A 27,670-nucleotide genomic window follows, 5' to 3' on the forward strand; every position below is an offset into this window, starting at 1 on the left:
CGGGTCTCTCTCATGCGATCAGCGGCAAATACCGCTCTCGTGATAGGACAAGGCTGTGGGCGTGTGAGCGGTGTCGGAGGCCAAGATCTACAACTTCACTGTGTTACGTTATAGACGCCATTAACGTTATCTGCGGCCCCTGGCACTGTAAGTAGCTAAGTCTAACGTAGAAATCCCGACGTGGATTTTAAGACTTTATTTATGAAAGACAATTCAAGTGACTGCTAGATGACTTCCAGTGGACTAAACCAGAGTTGACCATCTAGCACTAGCAAGCTTCGCGCTTATATAGCCACATTCGGGTAAACATCGGCATTAAGAAACTTCTGGAAGCTTTCAAAGCCTTAAATCACTCAATAAGACCATTAAAACGACATAACAAGAGATACAGAGAAGACTGGAAATCTGTCGATTCTGGTCTTAATCGTCTTATCCACTTATGCCCAAATATAGAACTAATTGATATTCTCTCAGTTCTCTTTGTGGCTAAAGATCTTGTTTACACCAGGCTCCAGGCTGTACCTTAAAATAGCCCACATGGGGCTGTGCGGCTGGTCACAACTGGCGTATTCGATACATATGAGGCGTGGCCCGCACTGAAGTCGTACATCTATCCCGTTGTCTTTCTTCTATGGAGCATATTCGATACTTTTATGTTCTGTGGTTCAAATCGGACGAGCCCCGAATTCCGTTTGGAAGTGGCCGTCTCACAGGAAAACGGGCTCCGAACTGAAAGGATGATGCGATCCTGGCTGCACCTGGATTAGACCGTCTTTAAGGCGGATCAGCGGATCGTTAACGTTTCACCTAATCTGAAGATGCTGCAGTCCGAAAGGTGTGGTAAGCCGGAAACTCCACCGAGCAAGTCAACAGTATCGGCAGCTCGGTCACCCATCTACCTAACGAGATCTATGCATTGGACAGTATTGGTAGCTCGGTCACCCATCTACCTAACGGGATCTATGCACTGGACAGTAGTGGTAGCTCGGTCACCCATCTACCTAACGGGATCTATGCACTGGACAGTAGTGGTAGCTCGGTCACTAGATCACTTAACGGAGTTCGTTTACTGGACAGTAGTGGTAGCTCGGTCACGCGTTCACCTAACGGGCTCTGTGCACTGGACAGTATTGGTAGCTCGATCATCCATCTACCTAACGGGATCTATGCACTGGACAGTATTGGTAGCTCGGTCACCCATCTACCTAACGGGATCTATGCACTGGACAGTAGTGGTAGCTCGGTCACTAGATCACTTAACGGAGTTCGTTTACTGGACAGTAGTGGTAGCTCGGTCACGCGTTCACCTAACGGGATCTATGCACTGGACAGTAGTGGTAGTTCGGTCACTAGATCACATAACGGAGTTCGTGGACTGGACAGTGGTGGTAGCTCGGTCACGTACTCACCTAGCGATTTTTCGACGCACTCAATCACTAGGTGAGTGACTGACCGAGCTCAACCTGTCCAGTAAGAAATATCGCTAGGTAAGGAGAAAAATCGCTAGGTGAGGATGTGACCCTGCTACAACTACTGTCCAGTGCACAGAGCCCGTTACGTGAGCAAGAGCAAAGCCCGCTCGATGACTCACTCACCTAGAAATTCCGCTCAGTGGGCAGTAATGGTGTTTCGGTCACTCACTTGTCTAGTGATTTTTCTTACTGGTCAGTGGTGGTAGCTCGGTCACCCACTCATCTAGAGATTCCGCTCAGTGGTCGGTGATAGTGTTTCGGTCACTCACTCGTCCAGTGATATTTCGTATTGATTTTATATTTGATATTTTTACATTTTATATCGGTTGATTTTAAACGTGTTTCGAGCTTGGCAACACCGGCAACAATGTTTGAATAACGCGAGTGTTTGAATAAGTACAATAATTTATTTATTTTTCGGTTTAATTAGTGTGATAATTATGTCAATTGGTATTTTTTGTATTGTATCTAGGCAAATATTTCTAAGTTTCAAGGTGACCTTTAAGATGGGTTGGATCAATCTGGTCTTGATGCCGGCTTGATACCGGCTCGATAATTTCATAAAAAAACACATGCCGGCCACTTCTGAACTATCCCGGATCTAATGGCGTTGTCCGTTTTTCCAGAAGTTTTATGGTTATAGAGATCTCAAAACTATGGGGCGCCGCGCGTAGTATAGATCTTGTACTTAATATATATGTATATATATACACATATATATATATACACCATAATCCATTCTTACTGACAAAAACCGAAAGAACAACCAGAATCGTCCCTATTTGAAAGTTTATTTATTTATACTGTACGGTTAAGATCTGCCGAAAACGAGATCCATTCTGATTTCTGGATGTTGCGTTAATTTACTGCCGGTTTGAATATTTTAACAGGCCTAGGGTTTCAGCCTGTAACCACAAGCCCTGGGTCAAATGGGCATTTGTTTCCTCTTGGGTTTTCAAGGGTTTACCGGATCTTCAGCACAGATCTGTGGTAGCTGCTTAACCCGCGTTGGAATACACGTTGGGGTTCTGTGTAGTATCGCCAAATTCAACAAGTTGAATGTTGATCCTTCCTGTCGTTGTACCCGTCATCCGTCGGTCATGCGCTACTGCAAGAACAGTGCTTATATTTTTTTAAGAGACTCATATAATATTAATCTCATAATTATGCTAAACTATGCACAGATTAAAAATAAACCATTCATTTCATGCTGCTTCTCAACAGTTCCCAAGACACAAGCAGCATTACCACGCTGAATTTCAATACTAAAACGTTGTAGCAGAAAATACATGTACGAGTACTTTACACGAATATAACCAGTCTGCTCACTGATGCGTCTGCTCACTGATGCGTCTGCTCACTGCTCAATTAATAAAATCCGTGGTGAGAGAACCGCAGCTTCCCATGGTGTTTGACGCGACGGGCTGGAAGATGTACCGGTCAGCCAGCTCAGCATATTTGCCGCACTTCCGGTGCTCGGCCGCTTCTGATGCAGCACCAGCATGATCGGATGTCTGGCCAATGTAAGTGCTTACAATATTGCTTATATAGTAAGTGCGCACTACTCGGTACATACAATCATAGTATATCTATATACTGCCCGACTATATACGTGGCTGCCTACGTGGCAGCCAACGTGGCTGTGGTGATGCGTTGATTCCAGCCTCTTCGCTTCAATGTTATAAAACGAACGTTATAGGCCATAGTTGTGTGAAGTTGTGAACGGTGACCACATGCGCAATACACAAACATTTTATTACTAGTACTACGCTACTGTGGTGGCTCGCGCATCTTAGACCACAGAGTGTGTGTACAGGAGAACGGCCAGTGATGAATATACACACGCTTAACCACGCGTTGAACATGGCCCATTTTTGCATTGTAAATTTGTAAACCATCAAGTGTTTGATGAATATCTAAATTGCAGTCGTGTGCAAAATTTGTATGCCGTTTGACGTTTATGCAGTTATATCTTTCTGAATATTAAGAAAAATCAGTGCTCTTATCTTATCAGTGTTGATACCTCGAAGTCCGAGTTTTTGTGTTGGGCCTTGCTGCCTGGATATCGGCGCCAGGGGGTCCACAAAGAAACTCGGATTATGATAGTCCCTATTTGTGTTTTGGAATTGGTACACCACCAAAGGTAAGCAATCATAAAAATGGTAACCTGAAATGGCCGTAATAAATGATTTTAACATGTTTGCGCGACATTTTGGCATAGTCCTCTCCCTATTCTAAACAACTCATGTTATTTTACTTATATGCCGCGGGAGAAACGCTGAGAACCCCAGGATACGAAAGATGGTGAAATAATCTCCCGTAGAACTCCGTGAAAATTTTCTACACTACTAGTTAACTAGTAGTTACTACAACTTCAAGTAACGGGTTCAATTTGCGTGTACCACTGTTAAAGCAAAGGGCTGGGCTGAATGGCAATCAGCACATCAGTTGCCAGTTATCGCGCGAAGCGAAGAAGCGATTTCACAGCAAAAACTGGAACAAAATCCTTAAAAATGCAAAAAATTCCCTTCCCCAAAATTCGCCATTGATGCTATCATATTGCTGAGTGCATTTCACCAATTGTTAATATAAATTATGCTTCCTGAAGTTCGTTAAAAGAAGTTTGTAACAATTTACTAGCATTAGAATCGCAAGCACTGGCCGCAGTATCAAAATCATTCAGCTTCGCGCAAAAAATCACCTTTTTTCTAAACTTAATAATATTTGAATCAGCATTGCTTCTTGCAATACAACTTTCGCTGAACGAAATTTTGGACTATTTATACGTACGGTTTTCAGTGGTAGCTCTAGAAACTTGTGCGGGGAAAACGCTCGCTAGCTTTGCGCGAAAAAAATTCGGCAATAATTTGAGTAGAATGTTTGACACAAGACTAGCTTAGCAAAAAAAATTTGAAATTCTGCACTTTTTAAGTACTTTTAAAATTGTATAAGAAGTTCCAAAGTTAGTTCCTTTGGTTTCTGTACCAGTACCGCCAGAGCAATTTAGGAAAATAGCCCGGTTCATGGCGTCAGAAATGGGATAGAAACACAAAAACGTTCGTTTTCGCGCACCACAAATAACTTTTTTGTAATACTTTATGTCATTCTAAAGCTAAATGATTTGTACATCTATACTTCGAATGCTGCCTTATATGGGCTCCCCTTATATTACTCTCCCTTATCTGGGCTCCCGGCTAGTTAGCAATACCAGTCAAGTTAAATTTACCGGATTTATAGCAGAACCATTTTCTACTTCTTTCAACCGGGTTTACAAGTGAGCACACCAAAGAATTCCGAAATTTCACATCCAAATTATATTTATATAGTATATTTTTTATATCATCTATATAATCATATTTTTCATTAATTTCAACCGGATTTGCCAAACTGAAAAACAACAAACTGAAAAATGCCGAAATTTCATATCCGATTAGTTTTTCAGGGGGTTCTTAGTCCATTTAAGCGGGCGACGTTTCTTAAATAAATTTTAGAAAGATTTTGAATCTGTCGTTGATGCAACCTGATTACCTGAGCACTTTGAAACAAACTAAATGCTACAAAATAAGTATTTTAAATAAATCAAAATTTTCAGTCAGGCATAACACTGATAACAACTGCGAAAGGGTGAGTAATAACGTAACCGCCCATGTAGAGGGTTGCTCATATTGCTCGGGAGCCCAGATAAGGGAGAGTAATATAAGGGGAGCCCATATAAGGCAGCATTCGAAGTATACGTTGTTCTGAAAAGCTTACCGTTTGCGCCCGCAACATCCGGTTGCCGTGATATGGCAAACTAAAATGGGCGAAAAGTTTAATTGCATTGTTGTGTACAAAAAGTATAGTATTACCCGATCTTCTTGAAACTTTGCTTTAAGAGACACCTTGCCTTAAAGTCGAAAGTGAACTAATTTTAGGTTCACAGCACTTCCCATAATTTTAAATTAAATTTTTAATTTTTCGAAGTTCATTTTTAAATCGGAGTAAATTGCTATGGATCTGACGTCCGTTCACTTTTGAGTTTAGGGCCAGGTATCTTTTAAAGCAATGTTTCCAGAATATTGGATAATAGCTAGACTTTTGATATGAGTACGCAGGAAATTCATTTAAACTTTTCGCCCATTTTAGTTCGCCAACCGCGCCAACCGGATGTCGGGCGCGCACACGGTTTTCAGAACAACGTGTACAAATCATTTAGCTTTAGAATGACGTAAAGTATTACAAAAAAGTTTTTGCGGAGTGCGCGAAAACAAAAAGTTTTAGCCGTATGTACCAGGCCATGTTCCGTAAATCGAACATAGAAATCAAAATTAGACAATCCCCATCACTCGCGGGATACATGACTGTGACTCACTCAAAGCCGTCGTTCGATTATTTTGCTCTCGTGTCCGTTTTCGCTGAGCGTGTCGCAGCCTGTTGCTGTATATTGATCATGGCTAATATTTAAAATTCGCTTTATGTTTCTGTTTCTGTCTTTCTTAGCAAACGTCTTCCTCAGACATTTTCGAATGTAGAACTTGGCCGTGACTGTTCTTCCTTGGGGTATGCGCGTCACGCTTATTACGCCTCTGGCGTTGAAGAAAACGGAGAACATAGTCTTTGCACAATAGCGATCTCGGCGAACCTGCACGGGTCCCTTCTTCCCTTTCTCAGTCCATTCCCTTGACTGTCGTTTTGTTAGCGGGTCCCAGTGATACACCCAGGTCTCATCACCAGTAAAGATGTTTGATAAATAACGTTGAGGATAATTCTTGCAGCGCTTCAGTAGATCTCTGCAGAATTGAACACGCGCTCGTTTCTGGTGTTCCGTGAGCGTATGAGGCACGAACTTCGACACAATTTTCCTTAAATTCAGATGGTCATGCAGTATGGTCGTCACAGCATGCGCTTCAATCCCAAGATCATACATTATCTGCGAAACTGTTACTCGAGGATTTTGGTCAACGATTTCACGAACGCGAGCAATATTTGCGGAACTGACCGCTGTCCGTGGTCTTCCCATTCGTCGTCCATCTTCCACAATTTGCTGTCCACTACGGAATTTTCTATACCAATATCTGACTGTCTGAATAGTAGGGCAAGAGTCTCCAAAAGCTTTCCTAATTTTTTCGAAACAATTTGTATAGTCGTTACCGAGATGAAATTCAGAAAAGATAACTGCGCGAATATGATTTTTGGTAAAAGGCATGTTGGATCAATGCGTGTGCGAAGATCTGCCAAACTAACTGGCAAAAATAAATGCTATAAATAGCCAGTGGTTAGCTGCCAAGCCAGTTGTGAATGAGTCATTGCATCACTGACCATTCTTGCTGCTGACGTATCAAAATCAGTATTAACGGTTTCTGGTTAAAAGATATAAAACAGGGAAAAAAAACTTTTGGTATGCCCTTTGTACAAGGCTCCAGGTGCTTACTGTATAGTGTGATAAGAATTGGTAACCCCGCGTTGGCCATTATCACTCTCGCATACCTTTGCTATTCACAAATACGACTCACTTTTTCTCGCACATGAAAAATTAAGAAACAGCTTAATTATTTTAAAATATTTTTAAGTTTGGTTGAAATATAATTAAATTTTAATTACGATGAAAAAAATTAAAATCTGTCAGTTTTGAGTTTGCTTATTATAATTAAAATTAGTCATTTTTAGAATATGATAAGCTTAATCAAAAAAGAAACAAAATTTCTGTTATTAGCCAAAAAACACATAAACACTTGTCATTGCAGAAAGCCTAGTTTTTGCAACCTAATGAGAATGCTGTATAAGTGCGTTCCAATGTTAATCCTATCCCTGGCTGGATATTTGACACACCGAGGTTATTACTCACCGTACATTATTTTATCGGAATCGCTGGTGCATCCACTAAATGGCACGACTGACTTCGCTCAAAATCTGGAGACCGCAATTGAAAATGCAAGGTAATGTACGTACTGGTAGAATTTTTAATAATTATTTGCTGTGACGGACGGCTAATACAACTGGATTTATTGCTACATAGAACACGTGATTTTTATTTATATTTGCTTAGCGACATAACAGTCAGTCATTCCCCTACGGCCAGTATTGCACAATCAAGAATTAAAAAAACAACCAAAATCACTATTATCAACAACTTTATTCTTTCCCGGTAAAGTTCCTAAAACCGCGGCTGCATTGCCTTTAATAATTGCCAGGCTAATGCGCTGCTTTAAAAAAGCCGTAGATCTACCTTCTCCGGTTCTCTCTTTGATTTTACGACCAAAGAAGCTAACCATTTCTCTGGCTGCTTCACCGAGCACTCCGAGTGTTTCCACCGCAAAAGGGTAAAACCAGAACTGGTCGCCCAGATCCCGATAATTGTATCGTTTCCGGCATTCTGCTTGGTGTGCCGCTGCGCCCGCTGCCTTTGCAGACCGTTTAAGGTACGACTGTGCTAACGTGTCCGCAAAGGTGGCGTCCCATACCAACTGCTTTCCCTCTCGAACCGGCACCAAAGTCAATCCGTCCGGGCGTTTACCGTTGTCTCTGGATAAACCCCTGGGTTCTAACTCGCAAGGAATGCCCGCTGCTACGCATCCCCGCTCCAGTATGCCATTCAATTCCGTGTGTTGGCTCCATCTACCTTTGCTGTACAGGCAAGACAATCCGTGATGACCATCAGAAGTAACCTGGAAACCACATCCCGCGCATTCATGCGGTGCCACTATTGGTAAACCAAATCGTAATCCAACGGCAACTCTGACTTGTTCGTCATTCACAATCGTTCCCAAACATGCTGCCGGCAGCGCGTGCAACCATGCCGCAGACTCCTCAGACGCTGCTAAAAGTGCTGCCATGTCCTGCGGTTTACCGCTAGCCATCGTTTGTAGTCGTAACTGTGAGTAGGTACGTTCCACAACAGGCCAGTCCCAGCTTTTCTGATATTTCCTCACGTGTTCAAGGGGCACTTCGCACTGGTATGTCTTCACCCACTTCTCTATAGCCTGATCCAGACCCGATATCCGGTTGACCTGGAGCATTTCCTGGCATACTGGGAAAACCGAGGACGCCGAAGCGATAAACGCCGATAAAGCTAGCTCCTCTGCTCGCCGTATTCCTAGGCCGCCCCGGCCGACCGGAAGAGTCATTTGCATCCAATTCTTGTCATCGATGTGGGCGTTGACAACGGAGGTGACCGCACCACGCATTAAACTGTCGAATTCCCGCAGAACCTCGGGATGTTCGTAGCACTGGCTGCTGCGTAGGGTATGCATTAATTTCGGCACGCTTAGACAATTTCGAAGAAGGTAAAGAGCTTGTTGGGATGGCAGCAGTTTTAGTCTTTCCACTAGTCTGTCTATCTGTTGAACTTTGTTTCTCAAGAAGGACGGCACTGCGACTATGCTAACGGGTGCTCCCAATAGCGTAAGGTTTTCGGTCTCTAAAATCTCAAAGTCTGGCCATTCCCAAACCAAACGGTGCTTGGCGGCCGCTCGCTCTTCTTCATTTCCGCCGAAGATGAAGGCTTCACATTTGCTGTAGTTTAACTCGAGACCAATCTTTTTCCCTTCTTCTTCTATTGTGCGAATATCTGCCATCACTTCTTCAATCAACCCCGCCAGAGTTACGTCGTCCAAAAAGCCGGCTTTAAACTGGCTCCTTAGCTTACATAGCAGAGGAAATGTCCCCAGGCAGTATGCCAACGGTCCTCCTGGATCGCCCTGCTGTACGCCGCTTTCCGAAGCAATCACGGCTTCCTGGCAGGCCAGATGGGATACGGGTGCGTACGACTGGTCGAAGTAGGGATGGTACACTGGAATGACCGACTGCACTGCTTCCAAAACTGCACTTCTACTTATCATATTGAAGGCATTTTTGAAGTCCAGTTTGACCATCACGCGCGTTCCTCCGTGATCAGTTTCCAGGTAGCTTCGCGCTGCATGTACAATCGCTTCCGCACCTCCCTTCGTGCCATATCCCAGTTGAATGGGGCTGAGCAGTGCACCTAATTGTTCTTGACACCTTGCGCTGACAATTTTTGAAGCTATTCTGCGTAACACCTCACCAACTGCAATGGGTCGGATTCCTCCCGTGGGTTTTTTTAGGGGGATTAATTTAGCTCCAAACAGAAAGGGCCGCACTTCGGTTGGCACTTTACCGGTGAGTACAATGTCTATTAACCGCGTCATAGCCAAGCACAACTCACTTTCCACATCATCCCGGCGGTTCAGCATGTCCTTTAAGTGCTGAGGCTTCATTCCCGTGAAACCTCCAGCAGAGCCAGCGGGCATACTGAAAACGGCGTCCATTAACTCGGCTGGAGAGACACGTGGTATTGCTGTCGGCGCTGCAGCAAGAGTGGGAAAAATTTCGTCGGTCGGCCGCTTGGGATGCTTATCCTTTAGTGCAGCTACTGTTTCGTCATTCATTTGCGCTATGGTTTCTTCCGAGGAAAGGAATTTCACAATGTCTTTCGTCCGCCCATTTTGAAACATCTGTGCCACACGCTTACGAAGGTGCTCTGTGTCGTCAATTCTTTTCCCCTTGTTTCTCTGTGGTGCTTTGTGGGTTGAACGGCTGTTGGCGTGGGTGGCGTCTGTGATGCCCTCTTCCATCGCCTGCAGATTCTTTTTGACAATAGTGCTCAAAGAATCCTTCCGAAGAGCTTTTGAGTCGGGCAGTGCCAATGCGAACCTAGAAAAATTGAGCACTGCGCACCAGGACGCCACATCATTCTGCTGCACACAGCGACGGACTCTTTTCAGAAATTCCGCCGTACAAAGGTGCTTGGCTGCTTTGGGGATCCTAGCGGATATCTTCACACGCGGCCCCGTTAATAGTTCCTGAAGGCCGGTCACGGGAGGGGGTTGTTTGGGAGCGGTCTGCGCATCTTGACTGGCGACGTGGTCCTTGGAAGCTTTGAAACGCATATCCAACGACCCATCCTTCTTTCGTCGTAGTTGAGGCGGGCCGCTTGTTGCCATGAGAATAAAATGAAAGAAAAAGCGGCAGTCTGTGTCCAGGAATCAAAGAAAAAGAAACAGCAGGAGCGAGAGGAGAAACTTACTGGGTTTCCGATGGTGGTCGCTGGATGTCTGCGGGACAGCTGCCACCACACAGCCTCTGGCGAACCCCAGTCTACCAGACTCAGGTCCCGCACTCAGGTCCCGCAGCCACCCTCCGTACTGAATGGCGGGAAATTTGCCATTCAGGGGCAATATCAATAAGCCCAAATCAGATCAAAATAAATAATCCAAATCAGATCAAAATAATCAGATCAAAATAATAAATAAGCCCAAATCCCAAATAAGCCCAAATAAATATGAATAGTGTTCAGTTTTTCGCAAACAGCAAACTCTGCTACATAGTATAATGTATGACTAAACGGTCGCTATTAATGTAGACTAATAATGTCACTGATCATTATTTAGTTTGGCGGATTTCCTGTTTAGTCAGTTCATTCAGAAGCATTCATGGAATTTTAGCCGATACCTGCTCATACAAAGCTGTAGCGTATGGTTCGCTCTTTTAGAAATGCTCTTCCGACCAATCCCGACGACACCGCCCCACAAGTACTGGAGATCGGCAGCATTCTCAAAATTCTGACATATCCGGAGGCTTCTGAAGATAGGCAAGATCCCTATTCCTGGCTGAAAAACCTCGTGTCGGTCGCTGCGGGAGCATGTATAGGAGCATGTATAAGGGCTATACCCGGCCCATTAATAAATGCTGCTCTTATACTCAAACTTGCTGTAGTGACTGTGGTGGTTTGCGTAGTTTACTTGCTGTACTACCGCTGCACACAGATTTTTACGCTGAAAGGAAATATCGTAAATATACGATGTGAATGCGCAGAGCCGAATGTTCTCTGTAGTCTGTAAGGCTCTGTATAAGCCGTGTAATCACATAGCCGTGGCCCGTATGGGCTCTGTATAAGCACCCCTTGCTTTCACTTCTGAATCAAGAAAAGACGAATATAAACTGGATAATTCGAGTATTATAAGAGACAGCTGCGCAGAAAGTAATCTAATATCTGATAGTGTAGTTTCCATACTGACGTTTTTCTGTGAATTATGATTGTGGCCATACCTCACATGCTGGGTGTTGTTGCACCTGTTAGAGATGTAGCAATACGTATTTAATAAACTGTACAATAAACTAACTTTGCTTTCATTTCTGATTAAGCTTATCATAATCTAAAAAATGACTAATTTTAATTATAATAAGCAAAATCAAAACTGTATGATTTTAACTTTTTTCGTCATATTAAAATTTCAATGGTAATGAAACAGAACTTAAAAATATGTACAATAATTTAGCTGTTTCTTAATTTTTAATATGCGAGAAAAAGTGACTCGTATTTGTGAATAGCAAAGGTAAGATTTTCAGATTTGCGTTAGAAGTATAAAATCAACCACAGCCATACATCTGTACATACACCATTACGAATGGCGTCGAAAAAATATTCTTGGCGGAACATTTGGTGCCTGGCATCATCATGAAAACTTCGGGTGGAGCTCGCACTTCGCGTAACAGATTGTATACATTTGAACCTGAATGGATTACATACATCGTTAATTTTAATTCGTTATTCGAACACATCTGCATCGTATTTCATGCATAACACCACTACAAAGTCGGCACGGTGAAAAATAAAAAAATATAAATGAAAAATAAAAAAAAAACATTATGGAACGAAAAATTGTTGAAACTTCGAAAACTACTTTCTAAGATGTTACTTCCGAACATTTGTTCACATGTTCTTGTACTTCCTTTAGCTAAATTAATTCTGCTCGAGCAAAACTATTAAGTTTTAATTAAGCTTAAGCATAATTTAAAATTACCCGTTTTAACGAAGCTCAAGTAAAATTTAAATCCGCTAACTTTAGTTATGCTCCAGCATAATCAAAATTGCCGTAGTTGTAATAAATAAGCATAATGTGCAATTCCCAGCATAATTACTAGATAATATTAACGAGGGAGATACCCGAACACGTCCGCGTCAGATCAGCATACACTTGGTAACATTAGAATCCTTAGTACTTCAGCTATTTTCTTCAAAAATCAAAACACCCCCAGATAAAGAACTCGAGTTTAGGGATCTCTGAGAAGCCAACACAGATATGCTGGCTGACTTCCATCGAAACGTCAGCTGGCGCCATACGCAATGTCCAGCCTAGATACGCCATGCGTTACGCATAATCTGGCTGCAATCTGTTGATTCTGTATTGGTTTTGTTGACAGCTGTCTCACCTATTTTGCCCTGTCGCGCGCACCAGCATCCGCGGTTGCATTGATCTCTATGCAGCCAGTCGATGCTGCTGCGCTTAATGAGTGCGATAGCTATCGATAAAGCGCTATTTAACTTCTCACTGAAAGACGATTGCGCAATCTCGCATCCGTACAGAGGCGCCGTATAGCTCTGTATGGCGTCTGCTGACGCTTCGATGGAAATCAGCCATCATATCTGTGTTGGTTCTCAGGGATCCCTAAACTCGAGTTCTTTATCTGGGGGCGTTTTGATTATCGAAGAAAATAGCTGAATTTCTAAGGATTCTAATGTTACCAAGTGTACGATGATCTGACGCGGACGTGTTCGGGAATCTCCCTCGTAAATATCCTACATGGTCATCCGACAACCTTCATCACGATTTCATTTAGGTAACAATTTGTATATTTGGGTCGGCACCCAAATAACAAACAGTAGAAATACTATCCAATCAAAAATCGATCTACTACGATTCTTTTACCAGAGTCTTAATATGTCGAAATTTCAGTTTCGATTTTATTACTACTTCTATGCTAACAACAAAAACACGCTGAAGCAAAACGCGAAGGAGCGTCGTTCTCCGTCAATTGTGCACCCAGTTCGCGTAAAAATGCCATGCAAAGTGGGCCAACCACACCAAGACTCTTAAAACCAAGAGAAAGAAAATAATTCGTTTGCTAAAATACATATTCGCATGTCCGGCGCTTTTCAACTTCCGGTTTCTGGCCGTTTCTCTTGATTTTCTGCTGCTAATGACATTGTCATTTAAACAGAGCAGCGAATGTCACGTGACTCACTTCCCAAGGGGGAAGGAAATAGAGCGCGTACAAGGTACCAATTTAAAACGTGTACATGCATATAAAGTTTTTGCTTTTGCACAGTGGAAAAAAGCTTTTTGAATAATTGTTTTAAGAAAATGTGTAACCAAATTTTTTGTATGCATTGGCGTAAAAACCGTTTCTGCCCGGAATAACCGGTCGGGCAGATATGGGCAGATATAAAATTCCCAAAACACTAAATGAAATGGCCCAAATTGTTACTCGATTTTAACTCAACTGTGCAGAATACAAGTATCAGCACACGCAAAATTCGCAAAGTCGCAAATTACCTCTTAAATGAACCAATATTAAAACATGGGAATTAATTACTATTGACGCCTTTCTGTCACCGATTCCTCGGCGGGCCATCCGAATAAAGCTAATTGTATTCCAGTTATTCTGTGCGAAGAAACTTGTTTACCAGCATAAAAATCCCGCTAGCGTCTCCGCACTCAAACCAGTATCCTACGCGCTCTTATATTCTTCACATTTCACGTAAAATTCCAATCTGCAAGGAAAATTGTTCTGCAAGACCAAGCGAGATGCGCATGTCCTCCTACCACAGACCTCGAAGATACAGTAAGCTTATCCAATTTGGAATCTCTCTGCTCAGCTATGGGATTTATCCATTTGGGGAAGTTTTGTGCAGTACTGAATTATTGTCGAGGTACTGCACAAATGTTTCCCGAGTGGCTAACTCCGACGACAGAATGATGATGGATAAAGTCACCCATATTAGATAACAGTATTTTTTTGTAGGCACAGGTAAAATTCCGCATGTTGTCAGCATGTTTTTGTGTACTACGAGTACATGTACGAGTAAATGAGTACATGTACAAGTAAATTTGTGCACCATCGTTAATTTTATTGTCATTGAGGTATTATCTGTTTTTCTGTTAGATTATGATTTTTCTATTTTTACACATATTTCTAAAATGAAAAGGGATGTGATTACATAAAGCTGTTTGAACACAGACTGCAGGCTTTTTGTATATACAGCTTATTAATTTTCTTTTTCTTTATTATGTTATAATTACAGATAATGATGATAATTACTGTTATACATACGTGATGATTTTAAAAGATGCGGAGGTTTGGAAAGGCGTTGCCATGCATGTTCCATCATCCTCAATAACCCGGTTTGGAAAATAAATGTCAGATCCAAGCTACCAGGCGGTTTCTAAAGGTCAATATTTTAATCTCCCCGCTAACACGCTCATTTGGGTACAATACACGCTATAATTCTCGCGATCCACCGTACAGAGTACTATACATTCGTATATTACAGCCCGCTATATTACGTATTATATGTATATCACACAATGTTTACTGAAACTACTTTAATAGGCAATAGCCGTCAAAGTAACAAGAAGTGCAAGCGCAGGCACACTACGTTACTGTTAAAATTTTAAACATTGAAAAAACAACCAAAATCTCTATCCACCCGTGGGTTAAATGGTAGCGTACTTAACACAGCCGTAGCGTTTCCCTTAATAACAGCCAAACTGAAACGTTGTTTAAGAAAAGCAGTAGAACGCGCTTCTCCAGTCAGGTCACGAATTTTTCGGCCCATAAAGTGCAACAATTCGCTTAAAGCTGGACCGAAAACGCCAAACGTTTCAACCACTAAAGGATAGAAGGAGTATCGGTTTTCTAAACTTGCGTACTTCCGTCGCTTCGCGCTTTCTGCTAGGTGGGCCACACTGCCAGCCTTCTTCGAGCTCCCGTGGACATGAGAATCGGCCACAGTGCACCAACTTGTCGCATCCCACACTATTGGCATTCCTTGCTGGACAGGAATCAGCGTCATACCATCAGGTCTTGTCCCGTCGTTTGATAAGCCCACAGGTTCCAACTGACACGGAAAACCTGCACTTTCGCAGCAACTTTTAGCGATGCTGTTCATTTCTCTGTGTCGCGCCCAGCGTCCTGGGGCGTCCATGTTTACTTGGGTTAAAAACTTAAAAAATCAGATACTTATAATTATATACTATATGTATCTGTACGAGTTGTGGCGAACAGTATCATCATTTTAACACCTCGCTTTATCACATATTTATCACAATTACCGGATGATAAATACGCGATTTCTGTAGGTCATATAATTATACATAATCGGTTCTTAATGCTTTGCTGCTACGAATTCCACGGCATTCAATCAGGAGTTCAGTTTCTTTTCCACAGTAACAGCAGGTTCTTCAGCCGGCAGCCGCGTCCTTACGGGGAATCTGGAAAATGGAACCGCTCCGATTTAAAAATTATGCGGTCTTGATGCAGTCTTGAATGCATCAAGATCGAATAATATTCATAACGGAGCAGCTGAACGTCACATTCTCGCATGGGCTACGCCGCGGTCCGGAAGGTGCGGCACGCCGAAAAGTCGGCTAAGCATGGGGATACTGGTTTATACTTGAAAAAGAACATGAGCGTGCTCAGTTGGAAGCGGAATCAAGTGCCTGTTGATGTCGATAATATCTGAGTAGGTGAGCGGACATATTACATTATATCATCGCACTGAATCAGAAAAATAACGTAGTTCCGATCATCATCTATCGTAAAAATCGTAAACACTATCGATACTCAGAAATTAGAACATAAGGTTGGTGTTCAAGAAAATGACACTGGCAAGTGCGTGCTTTACAGTATTGGTAGATAGTAGATACTACCAAGCCAAAACTAGTTTACGTCGGTCTGCACACAGATGCAGACTTAACACTATGAAAAGAAGAAGACTAGTCTTCGCATAGGAATAGTGTTAACGTCTTGTTTTTGGTTTGTCTATGGAGATTTGTAACCAAAATGTTACACGCCTTTAATTCGCCCATTTTAGGGGAGTGGTTTAGTGTTTTCCGGAGGGCAAAGCCCTGCAGAGTGCAGTGAGTTATCCATACATAAAGATACTGTATACGTTATGCATACAAATACTAAGTATATACGGCTTGTTTTTGAACGGTTAATACTTTAAGAGAGTAGTTTAGTTTTGCTGGCAGTGTAACTGTGCAACGATCCACAGTTGTTGGCTTAGCTACTTAAGTAAGCCGCTGACCGCTGGTTGTGTTCCAGACTCCATCGACTTGAACGCTAGCTTTGAGTGTTATCGACTCGTTCAATTTTGCTGAATCTCCCAAGCATGGACTTTGTAAGGATATAAGCAATTACATTTAACGCAAAAGCCAAAAACATTTAACGCATACATGCACAAAGATACGGGATCAGAAATTTAGCAAATTTTCTAATTTAGAATTTGCCTTTTCATTTGAAACCCGTCAAGGGAAAAGTCTGATCACCGGTTCCCGAGCACCACAGAAACTGAAGGCGGCGGCTCTGGAGTAAAACGTACAAAATTGATTTTGCATTCTTATCACTGACTCAAAATGAACTTAAACGTTTCATAAGCGAGATTCCGCATGTATTGAAATTTCTTGGCAGCGACAAAAGTTATCACAGAAAGCCGCATGTTCTAAATTTTTGAAGTTTGTTTGTTTTAAACAATGACTGATCGAGCCACAAGAGTAGGAGTTATCTTGCAAGCCCGAGAGAAACAACCAGCCGTGAGAAACTGCATTAAACCGTCGCCTGTTTGCGATTGCGCCTAAATATAAAATAATATATACTATTAGGAAGAATAACTGACTTTCTGGTTTGGTCTCAAGGTTTGGCACTCAGAGCATACGTGCTTAGCATAGCCGCCTACGAGAAATCTCGATGAGTCTTTCATAGACAGGTACTTATGTTACAGCAAAGGCTGACAGTGAATAACCCGAAAATAAAAACGAAGAATCAGTTGTTTTGCCTAACGGTATGCGTTATTTTGTATTTTTTAAGCTTATACAAAAGAATTTAACACTAAAATTAACAAAATTACGAATTTTTGAAGATTTTCATTCCAGCAGCATGCTCCATTGGCCACCGCACGCGTACTTCAGCTATGTTGCTGCTACACAACTGGCAAAATTTTGCCAGCGGCCCAGCAGTATGGCAAACAAAATCGACAATAAATTCAAGGAATAAGAATGGACTGCTTTGTAAATAGTATGCTCTCGTCGTACATTGTATAGTATTAACTACCCTCCAAAATTGTTGCAAACAGGTGCGTGTCACAATTTGGTTACTGACTCCCGTACACTCTTCAGAAACAAGCCGTATGTAGACTATAGAAAGTCTCATGTATTCTCGATATATACCACGACGACGGAACTACTCTTTATTTCCGCGAAGAAATGCCACGAAGTGTTTTTATTCACACTGCATGTACTCGTACATCCTTAACATCTGTACGTGCACGATCTTTGCATATTCCGATATTTATAATAAACGGTTAAAAGCTGGATGCAGTCAAGTCTAGACGCACCGAGTCGCCTTCCACCAGCCCGAATAATTTTTATATTGGTGCATACCTATGTACGTTTATTCTCGTATAATTATAGCATACTCGCATATTAGTCGACTACGCAAGCTCAAAATCAACTGCACGCGATTTATGCATAGTTGTGGTGTGAGATGTTTTGTCTGGTCGTTAAAAAAAGAGCGAGGGAAGGAAAATGCAGCACGGGAGGAGGAGCAGGAAAATTAAACGAATTAGATGCGTTTATTAAAATTATTTCGTTTGCCTTCGTCAACCGCACAAGAAAAAGCTAATTACAGCACTTCTTTATAAGAGTAGGATTTTTCTGATTACCGCGTGTGAGGATAGAAGCGGCTCACGTACAGCGATAAAGTCTTTCAAATGATTTCAACGTATTGCGCCGTGGTGTATTGGTACTGCCTACGCGGATCTAACGACGTAGCCGGGGTTCGATTCCCCCATCGGTGCATTTTTCGGCCGTTTCTCGGTTTCCAGTGGATAGCGCCCTGGTTAGACACGTATAAGAAGAACTGATATTATTATGTGCATCTGTCGTTATATACGTTACACTAACTTGCTCAAAGGTGAGTTATTATCCTTTGAAAATTTTGCAATATTAATAATAATTTAATATAAAATAAAAATTGAAATAGTTAAAAAAAATAATAATAGCCAAGCGAGCGAGCGAAGCGAGCGAAGCGTTTTTAATTTAATACAATAATAACATAAATAAGATGCCAGAGGACGCGCTCATAATATTAATAAATTTTGACAGCATGGACTAATAAATTTCTATAGTAGCAATAAATCTTGAAGATAATAAAATTTTTATTTAAAGATACACCTCTTTCATCCGCCCTCAATGCTATCTTCGAGGAATACTAAGTACTATTAGATAACCGCGCGATTCGTACAGCATTCTTACTTTCTTATAACACTGCATATTTTTTCTTTTATTAAATAAACATTTTTGGCGTTGAAATGTTTGACCGCGGAGTGTTGTAAACTTACTGTACCAGCACGCACAGCGAGCATCCCTGCCCAATTCACCGGAGCGAACCCTGTTGTCCCCACCGGTTGAAGCCCGTTCGCAAGCAAGAGGGAGGCCTCCTATGTCGGCTCCGAGATACCATAAACGATGCGGCGATCATGGCGCCATATGAAGTGGCAACCACATCATGTGGCGCCATAATAACCGCATGTTCATGTACGTGTAAATCCCTTCCCGTGGACGCAAGCGGCTTGTCGACCCTAACCACCGTCAAAGGCCAGTCCAGCTCTGGACCGTGTTCGCCATCAGGGACGCTTAGGGAGTCTCTGCAAAGCAGTGTGATCGACGGCAGCAGCAGGATGCACTAAGAGAGAAAACCCGTCAGGGCCGAAATCAGTTACTCCAGTACGGGCGGAAGATCCATCAGTTGCCTTATGGGAAACAGCAGTGTCGGCCGTAAACGGAAAGTCGATCGAGCAGGTTAACGTTTGACAAACCGCATTATTATAATATTATGTACTGTACTCGTATTTCCGGAAAGCAGTGCATGCACATGCTGTTATGGGTACTGTATGTAGTTTATGGTTGTGAGATATCGCTAGAAACGCCAACGCGTTCTTTGTAGATGCAACAGAGTGAATGAACAGTTGTGCACGGTACAGTACTACTGACAGGAACATGCCGAACAACTGAACCGTTACATCTGCCTAATAAATAGCTCATTGGCAGTTATGCACAGCCACAGCCGGAAGCTGTGGCCCGGCCTTCATCGGCATGCCGAAGGCCGATATCGTCGATCGCTTCTAGCTGGTTGACTGTTGCACTGCTTGCATGATTATTAATAGTCCGTTACAATCATAACGCTGGTGTTGTTCTCTTTTATAGATCAGCGGACAGCAGACCGAAATCCAGATGGAATGTACAATAATAATGTACAACAGCAGAGCATTAACAAGCAACGGTACATATCTGTGCAATGTGCATATGCTGATTTTCCGTACATAAACTCTGTGGTACCGCTACAGTACAATAATAATGTACAACATCAGAGCATTAACAAGCAACAGCACGGTACTTACTGTACTACAATTTCAGTACTATGTATTGGTAAATCGCTACTGGCAAGCTAATCGGTTGTCGTTCGCTGTTTAACGTTTTCTGCTCCATGAACACCGGATAGCAGCCTGAATTCTAGATCGATCCAAAACAATGTAGTGTGGAACATATGTATTGTACACCGTTAATAAGCGATTTACTGTGGCCAATGTCAAAACGACGGCGGATTTTTTTGCCGGCGGAAATTTTTTGTGGTCAAAACGACGGCGGAATTTTCTGCCAGCAGAAATTTTGTGTGGTTAAAACGCCGGCGGAAATTCTGGTGGTCAAACTGCCGGAGGAATTTTCGTAATTTCATTTACTGTGCATATTTAAAAACAGTTTTGCAAAGAAAAATGTATCTTACATAGATTCGGGCGCCCCGTTATCAATATAAGCCTTTTATCGAGCCGCATGTATCTATGTACAGTCTGTATGGGCGCTGTTGCGTCGGCAGTTTGCACAGAACGCGCGAACAAGTTCAAGAGAATACCTGAGCCGCGCAAAAAAAGACAAACAAGGTGTTTGACAATGGCACTGCGGCGATGACACTGAGGTGTGATCTAGTCTGATCCCTTGGAGCCTTTCCTGGGAAGACTCATAACTTCTCTGAATAGAGACTGACACAGCCAACTCAGACGAAGAGCCTCTACGCGCAGAGATTTCGTGATCAAACTGCCGGCGTATTAGCTGGTTGGTATTTGACTTCGAGCACGTATGTATGTTTTTTTATCATTGTGTCTTCTGTTTGCTTGTGCTTTCTTTAATTTTTCAACTTCTTTAAAGTTGTAGCTCTCTTTTGTTATTGTTGACTGTTTATCTGCCGAACGATGAAGCATGTTTTGAAACTAGCAGTAGCAGAGTTGGTAGCTGTTGGCTCGCTGGCGGATTAATTTAGATCCGTCCAGCCAGTGCTTATAATCTAAACTTGTGCATGCAATTTTTACTTTTCTTACTATATTTTTGCACTAGTAGGCGTAAAATTTTTTGCTTGTTCTTTTGATACATTGCAATCCTCGTTGCGTTGAGTCTGTAAGATGTCGTCGACGAAATTCTCGCCTATGGAGTTTCACCATCTAAACATCCAGGGGCTGCCCTATGATAACTATCATAAGCTTGACTTGCTGTCCCATTATCTATGCATGGACGATAATGTTCCCAAGTTTTTCGCTGTTACTGAAACTCATCTCCGTCCTTCGGATCCTGATCAGTTATTTTCTATCCCTGGTTATTGTCTGTTTCGTAGTGATCGACCTGATATCCATGGCAAAACTCGCGGTGGTGGGATTCTGTGCTACGTACCCCAGCATATAACGGCTGAGCGTATCGAGCTGAAGTTTCGTTCTAAAGGGTTTGAGTGTCTGTGGTTAAAGCTATCTGTCTCTCATCGCAAAATTATTATTGGGACTGTTTACCGCCAGCCAGATTCAAATTCGTCTGAGACTAAAGGGCTATTTAATCATTTACGGGAAGTGCTGCTGAAATATCCTGACAGCGATCGTATTATTATGGGAGATTTGAATATTGATTCCGCCCCTGGTTCGTGTAGCCCCTATTTTAAATTGTACAGGGATTTTGTGGATGAATTTTCTTTCGAAGATAAGGTAATCGGATACACTCGGGTAGCTCAGCGCCTGAGACAATCTGATAATACCTTAATAACAACATCCAGTAAAATTGATGTTATTTTGCAGTCCTAAGAATTTTTACGTGTCGTGCCAACCATCAGATGTGACCACAAGCGGTGCAAAACGGTGTCCGCCTTTCAATGCGCGCAACCGGAGCATAGAGTGGTTTATTTTAGGGACTGGAAAGCGACTGATATTCAATCTTTTAAACGTCAAGTTTTTGAATTGATGAAAAAGTACATTAATTATGTTGATTATCCGAATGTCGATGAGGAAGTTTCGAATTTTATTGGTGGATTAACTGAGATAATTGATAGGTGCTATCCTTTACGATCGAAAGAGTCTCGAAGAGCAATGCACCTTGGATTAACAGCCATATTAAGCGTTTGATAAAGAAAATCTCGCATACAAGCGAAAAAAGATGTCGAAAAGTACTTCAGAATATGAAAGTAATTGTCGGCAATTTAAAAACTTGAAGCGAGAGTTGTTTACTGCGATGAAGAACGCTAAACGCGAATATTTCGAAAAAAACGTCCAAAATTCCAAAATGATGTGGCGCGAAATTAATCGTTTACGGGGAAAAAATAACGGTAACGCTGATCTGAACTACGATCTAAATGATTTGAACAAGCATTTTGCAACAATGGGGGAGCATGGTGAACGCCACCCCGTAGCTGTCATCCCGAAGGAGTCTGACACGGCGACATTTGCCTTTGATCAGCTTACTCCCGACGTGGTTGCTGACATGTTCGGTAAAATTCTAAGTAAGAAAAAATGTGCGGGGCCGAAAGGTGTTCCACATCAGCTCTTATCTGGAATTGCTCCCATACTTGTCGAGCCTATAACTCACTTAATAAATCAATGTTTTAAGAAAAATGTCTTTCCAGCAATTTTTAAAATTGCCGAAGTAATCGCGTTACCAAAATGCAATCATCCGGCAACAGCGGATGAATTTCGGCCGATCTCGCTGCTCTGTAATTTGTCAAAATTGTTTGAAAAATGTGCGCAATTACAATTGAACAAATTTATGAAAAAGGAAGATATCCTTGCTCCGAACCAGTCTGGTTTTCGGAACGGCCATTCATGTGAGACGTTACTTTTAAAGGTAACAGAGACCTGGAAAAAAGCCGTCGATAACAAAAGGTGTGTTGCCGTTGTATTCCTCGATTTAAAAAGAGCTTTTCCGTCAGTGTGCCATATGACTCTGCTAGAGACACTCCGCGATATGGGTGTAAAGTCTTCAGCGCTAACATGGTTTCATTCGTACCTGACCGGCCGCTCGCAACGTGTACGTCATGGCACCAAGTTTTCTTCGTGGGAAAACGTGTGGGCTGGCGTCTTACAGGGTTCCATACTTGGGCCGATTTTGTTTACGATTTACATTAATGCACTACTGAAATTGCGGTTTTCAAATGTGCGGTTAGAAAGTTTTGCTGATGACACCACCTGCTATGCTGTTGCCAACTCGAAAGCAGATGCAGCAGACGAACTAACGAGAGCTCTACCGGAAGTCTACGGGTGGCTCAAATCTAACCGTTTATACGTCAATGAGAAAAAATCGAAATTATTGCTAATAAGTTCAGCGCATAACCGCGAAACCAACGTAAGCGTTTCGCTGAACGGACATCGGCTGCTACCGGAAAAGTCAGTGAAACATCTCGGAGTGATACTGGATGAACATCTCAGTTGGACTGACCATGTTAAAAAAGTCCAAAAGAGTGTTCGGTACGGTATATCACTGTTAAACCGTGTGAAAGTCGACCTACCAGTGTCCCAGCGCATTGCGCTTTTCTATGCCTTTGTTCAGTCGCATCTGGACTACTGCTCTGCAGTGTGGAGCGGGGCATCTGTGCGCTTGCGTGATAAATTGGCCGCGATGCATCGTAACGGTCTCCGAGCGGCTGCAAACTACGCAAAGATACCCACGGAATCGTTCATGAAACAACATGGGATCTTGCCGCTTTTCACGAGATGGAAACATAAGGAAGCGATATGGTTATACAAGATCAAACATCCGGAAAAATTCCATGTGCCGCAGTACATCAGCGAGATGGTGGAATTTGACGACCGTATCAAGCCGTACAACCTTCGGAATAGAAACCGCATCCTGATAAAGGCGGAAGCGAAGAAGAAAGTTGGCGAGACGACCTTTGCTTGGAAGCTTAATAAATTGTGGACATTTTTTGTTGATTCTAAATTTTCTGATCTGTTCGATATTCGCACTATTGGTGCTTTTAAGCAAGCTTTGAACCGTGTCAGTTTTGTTTAAGGAGTCCTTTTCTGTCTATCTGTACTCGTACTTTTAGATTCTACTGTTTGGCCAGGTTTAAAATCCCAGCTAGTATGTCACCCTAGCCGGAAATGGGCTACCTGCTCCACGATGAATAAAAAAAAAAGAAGTTTGTTTGACAAGAATACACGCATGAATTATTTTACCAATAAGTTGGTTTTGTATAAATTTATGATTTCCGTAAAAAAATTCATATTCAGGAAATTCCGCCGGCAGTTTGACCACGAGAATTTTCGCCGGCGTTTTGACCACCAAAAATTTCCGCCGGCAGAAAATTCCGCCGTCGTTTTGACATTGGCCGTTTACGACCATACCGACAGAAGTACGTGTCAGGCCATACGGATCGTCAACGAACATGCTTCGCACTAATTGATCGTAAAAGCAAGAAGGCTGAAACAGGGGGAATTCGGCATTATTTTATCAAAAACAGTAAATTTTGAACTTTATAATTTAGACTTTAAAGAAACTGTCCGAAAAATTGAAGAACGCAGTTGTTAAAAAAAATAATCATTTTCTAAAAAGTACTATAAAACAACGAACACGAGCTATTTTGGTTGTCCTTTATCCGGTTTTCAATGCAAATTTTACTCTTACTTTCTTAGAAAGTGGACATGATGGATGCGTTGGTCGGTGTCGGACATGCTAACATTTTTTATTAGCTGTACGTGCTAAAGCGGTATTTTGTTAGCGAACTCAGTGACGACCATAAAGGGAATGGATTTACGGCGTATACTGAAGCGCAGGTAGGCGCGACACTAAATAATGGAGAATGATGCGTTTAAGCCAGTGATGACCACAGGTATTTAGCGAAACGGTTAAACGCGTCCCGGCACAGCTGATTGGGCGCGGAATAGTAGCGAAGATTGGCGAAGACCGCCTGCTCCGGGTTCCCATCGGACAGGACCACTTGATCTTTCTGGCACGCCGCCACAACGGCGTCCGGTTCCCAGTCTTCAGAAACCCCGCTTTCGACGACCGTGTTGCGCTGGGATAAAATATGCCGGTGCACGTTGCTGGCTATCTTCCGGCAGCGGAGACTGTTGTCCGATTCGAAGATCAACTCCGTCGCGTCAATAATCGTCGTGTTGTCGTAGGAAAATGTCGTAGCGGTCCCGTTGCAGCTGACCACCAACGGAGGCACCTCCGAGCAAATGAGGAACTCGTTGATCCATCGACTGATCGGAATCAATCCGACGGTTTCCGAAGCATCTCCCGTGTTTTCTTTCGGTGGTTGCGGGAACTTTTTCGTGTAGATGAACGTAACGAACTGCCGCAGCTTCGCTCGGCATTCGCCGCTCGCATCGATTGACAGCTTTAACTGGGTGACGCTCGCGGTGATTGGTTGGAAAACCTCGACCTTCCCTTCGGAGCAGTGAGCGGTTATAACCTCCGGGGAGCTTTCGCTGGAGTCATCGTGGGTGTTGCCGTCGGCCAACTTCACCAACTGGCCTTGGATGTCGTAGAGGGCGCTGCGGCAGTGTGAGCCATTGATCGCGGTGAAGATTAGCGAAGAAGCGTCGCTTTTATCCACATTCGGTTCGTTGGTCGTCATTTCGCCGGCAATGCTGCAGGTTATCGTGATGGGCGGGGCTTCGTAGCAGGCAGAAATAGTCGCGGTGTCAATTTTTGATGGACCTTAATACGAAACCAACGAATTAAAAATTCCTACGGGCATTTTTTTAAAGGCAAATTAGGCAAGTACTTCGATGTTTTTCACATTTGAAACGTTTTTGCTGTACGACTCTGCGAAACAAATGCCCGGCACAGAATTACTTTCTCCGTATTGGCTGATGAAACACCCCATGTTTCTACTGCAAAATCGTACAGCTAAAGCGTTTCGATTGCGAAAATTGTCGCAGTACTCACAACTGCGGAAGACATCACTGGTGAACTGGGTACGCGCATCCCAGCTAGCTCCGTTGCAGGAGAAGTATACACCGGTGTTGGTGTTGGGTTTGCGTAAACCGCGCATCCAGTGGAAGAAATCCTCCACTTCGCAGCAGCTACAGGTCGGCGACGTGACGCCCATACAGAAGCGGTTGGTGTAGAAGTTGAAGGTGTAAGATGAGGGGTTGCGGGGCCCGATGGGACGAAGGACGTCGTACGAGACGTTAGTCAGACCGTTGGAGTTGACGGCGAAGGACGAGAGGCGCAGGGGAAAGCTGCGACCGCTGCGGATCAGGGCGGTCAAGCCGGGATTCTGGCTGCTCAAGTCCAAAGAATTCTGCAACAAAAAAATAATTTCACCCACATAGTATTCCGGCACACGTCCATCGGTTAGAATTTTCATAACATTTTCCCAAAGTCATTACCAAAAAATGCCAAAAGGGTAGCACGTCAGTATGCCGACCTACAACTCGCTGCCCGACAATTTGCTGACCGACAAGCTGTTGACCGACAATTTGCTTTTCTGCGAAATTGTTGACCGACATTTTTTTGAAAGATTTTTGTTTACCGACAGTTTGCTTTTCGGTTCGATGCGCTGATTTTTGAGTTTTTCCCAATTTCTTGTTGTATTTTTTCAGGTTTCTTGGGGTTCTTAGGTTTCTTAGTTTTCTAACGTCAACAAAATGGCATCAGGAAGTTGCCGGTGTTCACAAAAAGTCGTTCAGCGAGATATCGTTCAGCGATTTGTCGTTTCAACAAACTGTCGCGTCATCGTTTCGTCGGTCAGCAAAAAGTCGTTAGGAAGTTGTCGGTCAGCAGGATAGTCGTCAGTGAGTTGTCGGTGTGCCGGTTAGAATTTTCCTAACATTTTAACGAAGTCATTACAAAAAAATGAACAAGACTTACCAAGCTCGATGATACCGGCTTAAGAACCGCTAAATCGAACTCTCGAAGCTCGTTGCTGAACAACAACAGCTCAGTCAGCTGCGACGACACGGTAACATTAAACCCCGGCCTCAACGGAAACCGTAGGGCTTGGAAGGCGGTCGGCGCAATATCCTGGACATAATCCGTCGATAACTGCAGCACTTTGAGCGAGGCAAACCCTCGTAACAATTCCGCATCCAGGTAAACGATTCTGCTGTTCGTAATGTGCAGCGCGGTGATGTGGGGCGCCACGTTCTGCAGGAGCTTCTCGAAGCGTGGTCGGGAACCATTGTTGGCGGACTGGAATCCCTGTAAGGTGACGGTCAACAGGGCGGGTCTGAAGGGGAGGGGCTCACAGTCATCATGCAGCGTATTACAGAAGTACGACGCGCTGTACGAAGGGCAGCCGATGCGCAGGGTCGCCACGTCGGGTACGAGGTCCACGGCGAAATCCCCGGGAAGGTTTTTAGTCCCCGTCGTGCATTCCAAGAGGGTTGGGGCGGTGGCGGTGTACTTGCAGCTGGGATGGGGGAGACAGGCGTACGGTGATACACACAGCAGTAGCGTGGCGAAGAGTATCGTTGGGCGACGCATGGTGCCGGTTTCCTGTGGCGCTGCAGCTTTCCAACTAAGCATCTGGATGCCGGCTACAGAACTTTAATTTTCATTCTGGTTATCGTTGGTAAAGTTTGTCTTGGAAAGGATAATGGATGAGCACATTGCTATCGTAAGAATGATAACTGTGCATTGCGGCTATCGAAAGTTTTGTTCCGTTATCAGCGGTCGCTGGTAGCCTAACGCTTAATTTTACTATGTGCTGCACAGTGCTGCTGAAGAAATAATGTATCTGTACGGATAAGCGGAACAATATATTTGATAGGACATCTGCTGTTGTTCAGATGCGGCGCACTTTTTATCCATTCAGGAATTTAATATATATATATTAAATTCCTGAATGGATAAAAAGTGCATTTTAAAATTTTAAAATTAAAT

General features: G+C 43.1%; 2 protein-coding genes across 2 annotated transcripts; one reads left to right on the top strand and one right to left on the bottom strand.

The window, feature by feature from the left end:
- The first annotated feature begins 3,076 nt into the window (after positions 1-3,076).
- LOC129588933 (uncharacterized) lies at positions 3,077-11,407 on the top strand. The gene is made up of 3 exons (XM_055483355.1): positions 3,077-3,615; positions 7,196-7,387; positions 10,960-11,407. Exons 1-3 carry the CDS (start codon positions 3,572-3,574, stop codon positions 11,306-11,308), a joined length of 585 nt encoding a protein of 194 aa, XP_055339330.1. The 5' UTR covers positions 3,077-3,571; the 3' UTR covers positions 11,309-11,407.
- Positions 11,408-24,435: 13,028 nt separating this feature from the next.
- On the bottom strand, positions 24,436-27,346 carry LOC129588876 (uncharacterized). Its single transcript, XM_055483290.1, has 3 exons — positions 26,657-27,346; positions 25,730-26,087; positions 24,436-25,498 (listed from the first exon to the last, which is right to left on the bottom strand). The coding sequence occupies exons 1-3, from the start codon at positions 27,311-27,313 to the stop codon at positions 24,642-24,644; spliced, it is 1,872 nt and encodes a 623-aa protein (XP_055339265.1). The 5' UTR covers positions 27,314-27,346; the 3' UTR covers positions 24,436-24,641.
- Positions 27,347-27,670: the final 324 nt, after the last annotated feature.

Source organism: Paramacrobiotus metropolitanus, unplaced genomic scaffold (genome assembly GCF_019649055.1).
Source record: "Paramacrobiotus metropolitanus isolate TYO unplaced genomic scaffold, Prichtersi_v1.0 Parri_scaffold0000032, whole genome shotgun sequence".
Classification (NCBI taxonomy): Eukaryota; Metazoa; Tardigrada; class Eutardigrada; order Parachela; family Macrobiotidae; genus Paramacrobiotus; species Paramacrobiotus metropolitanus.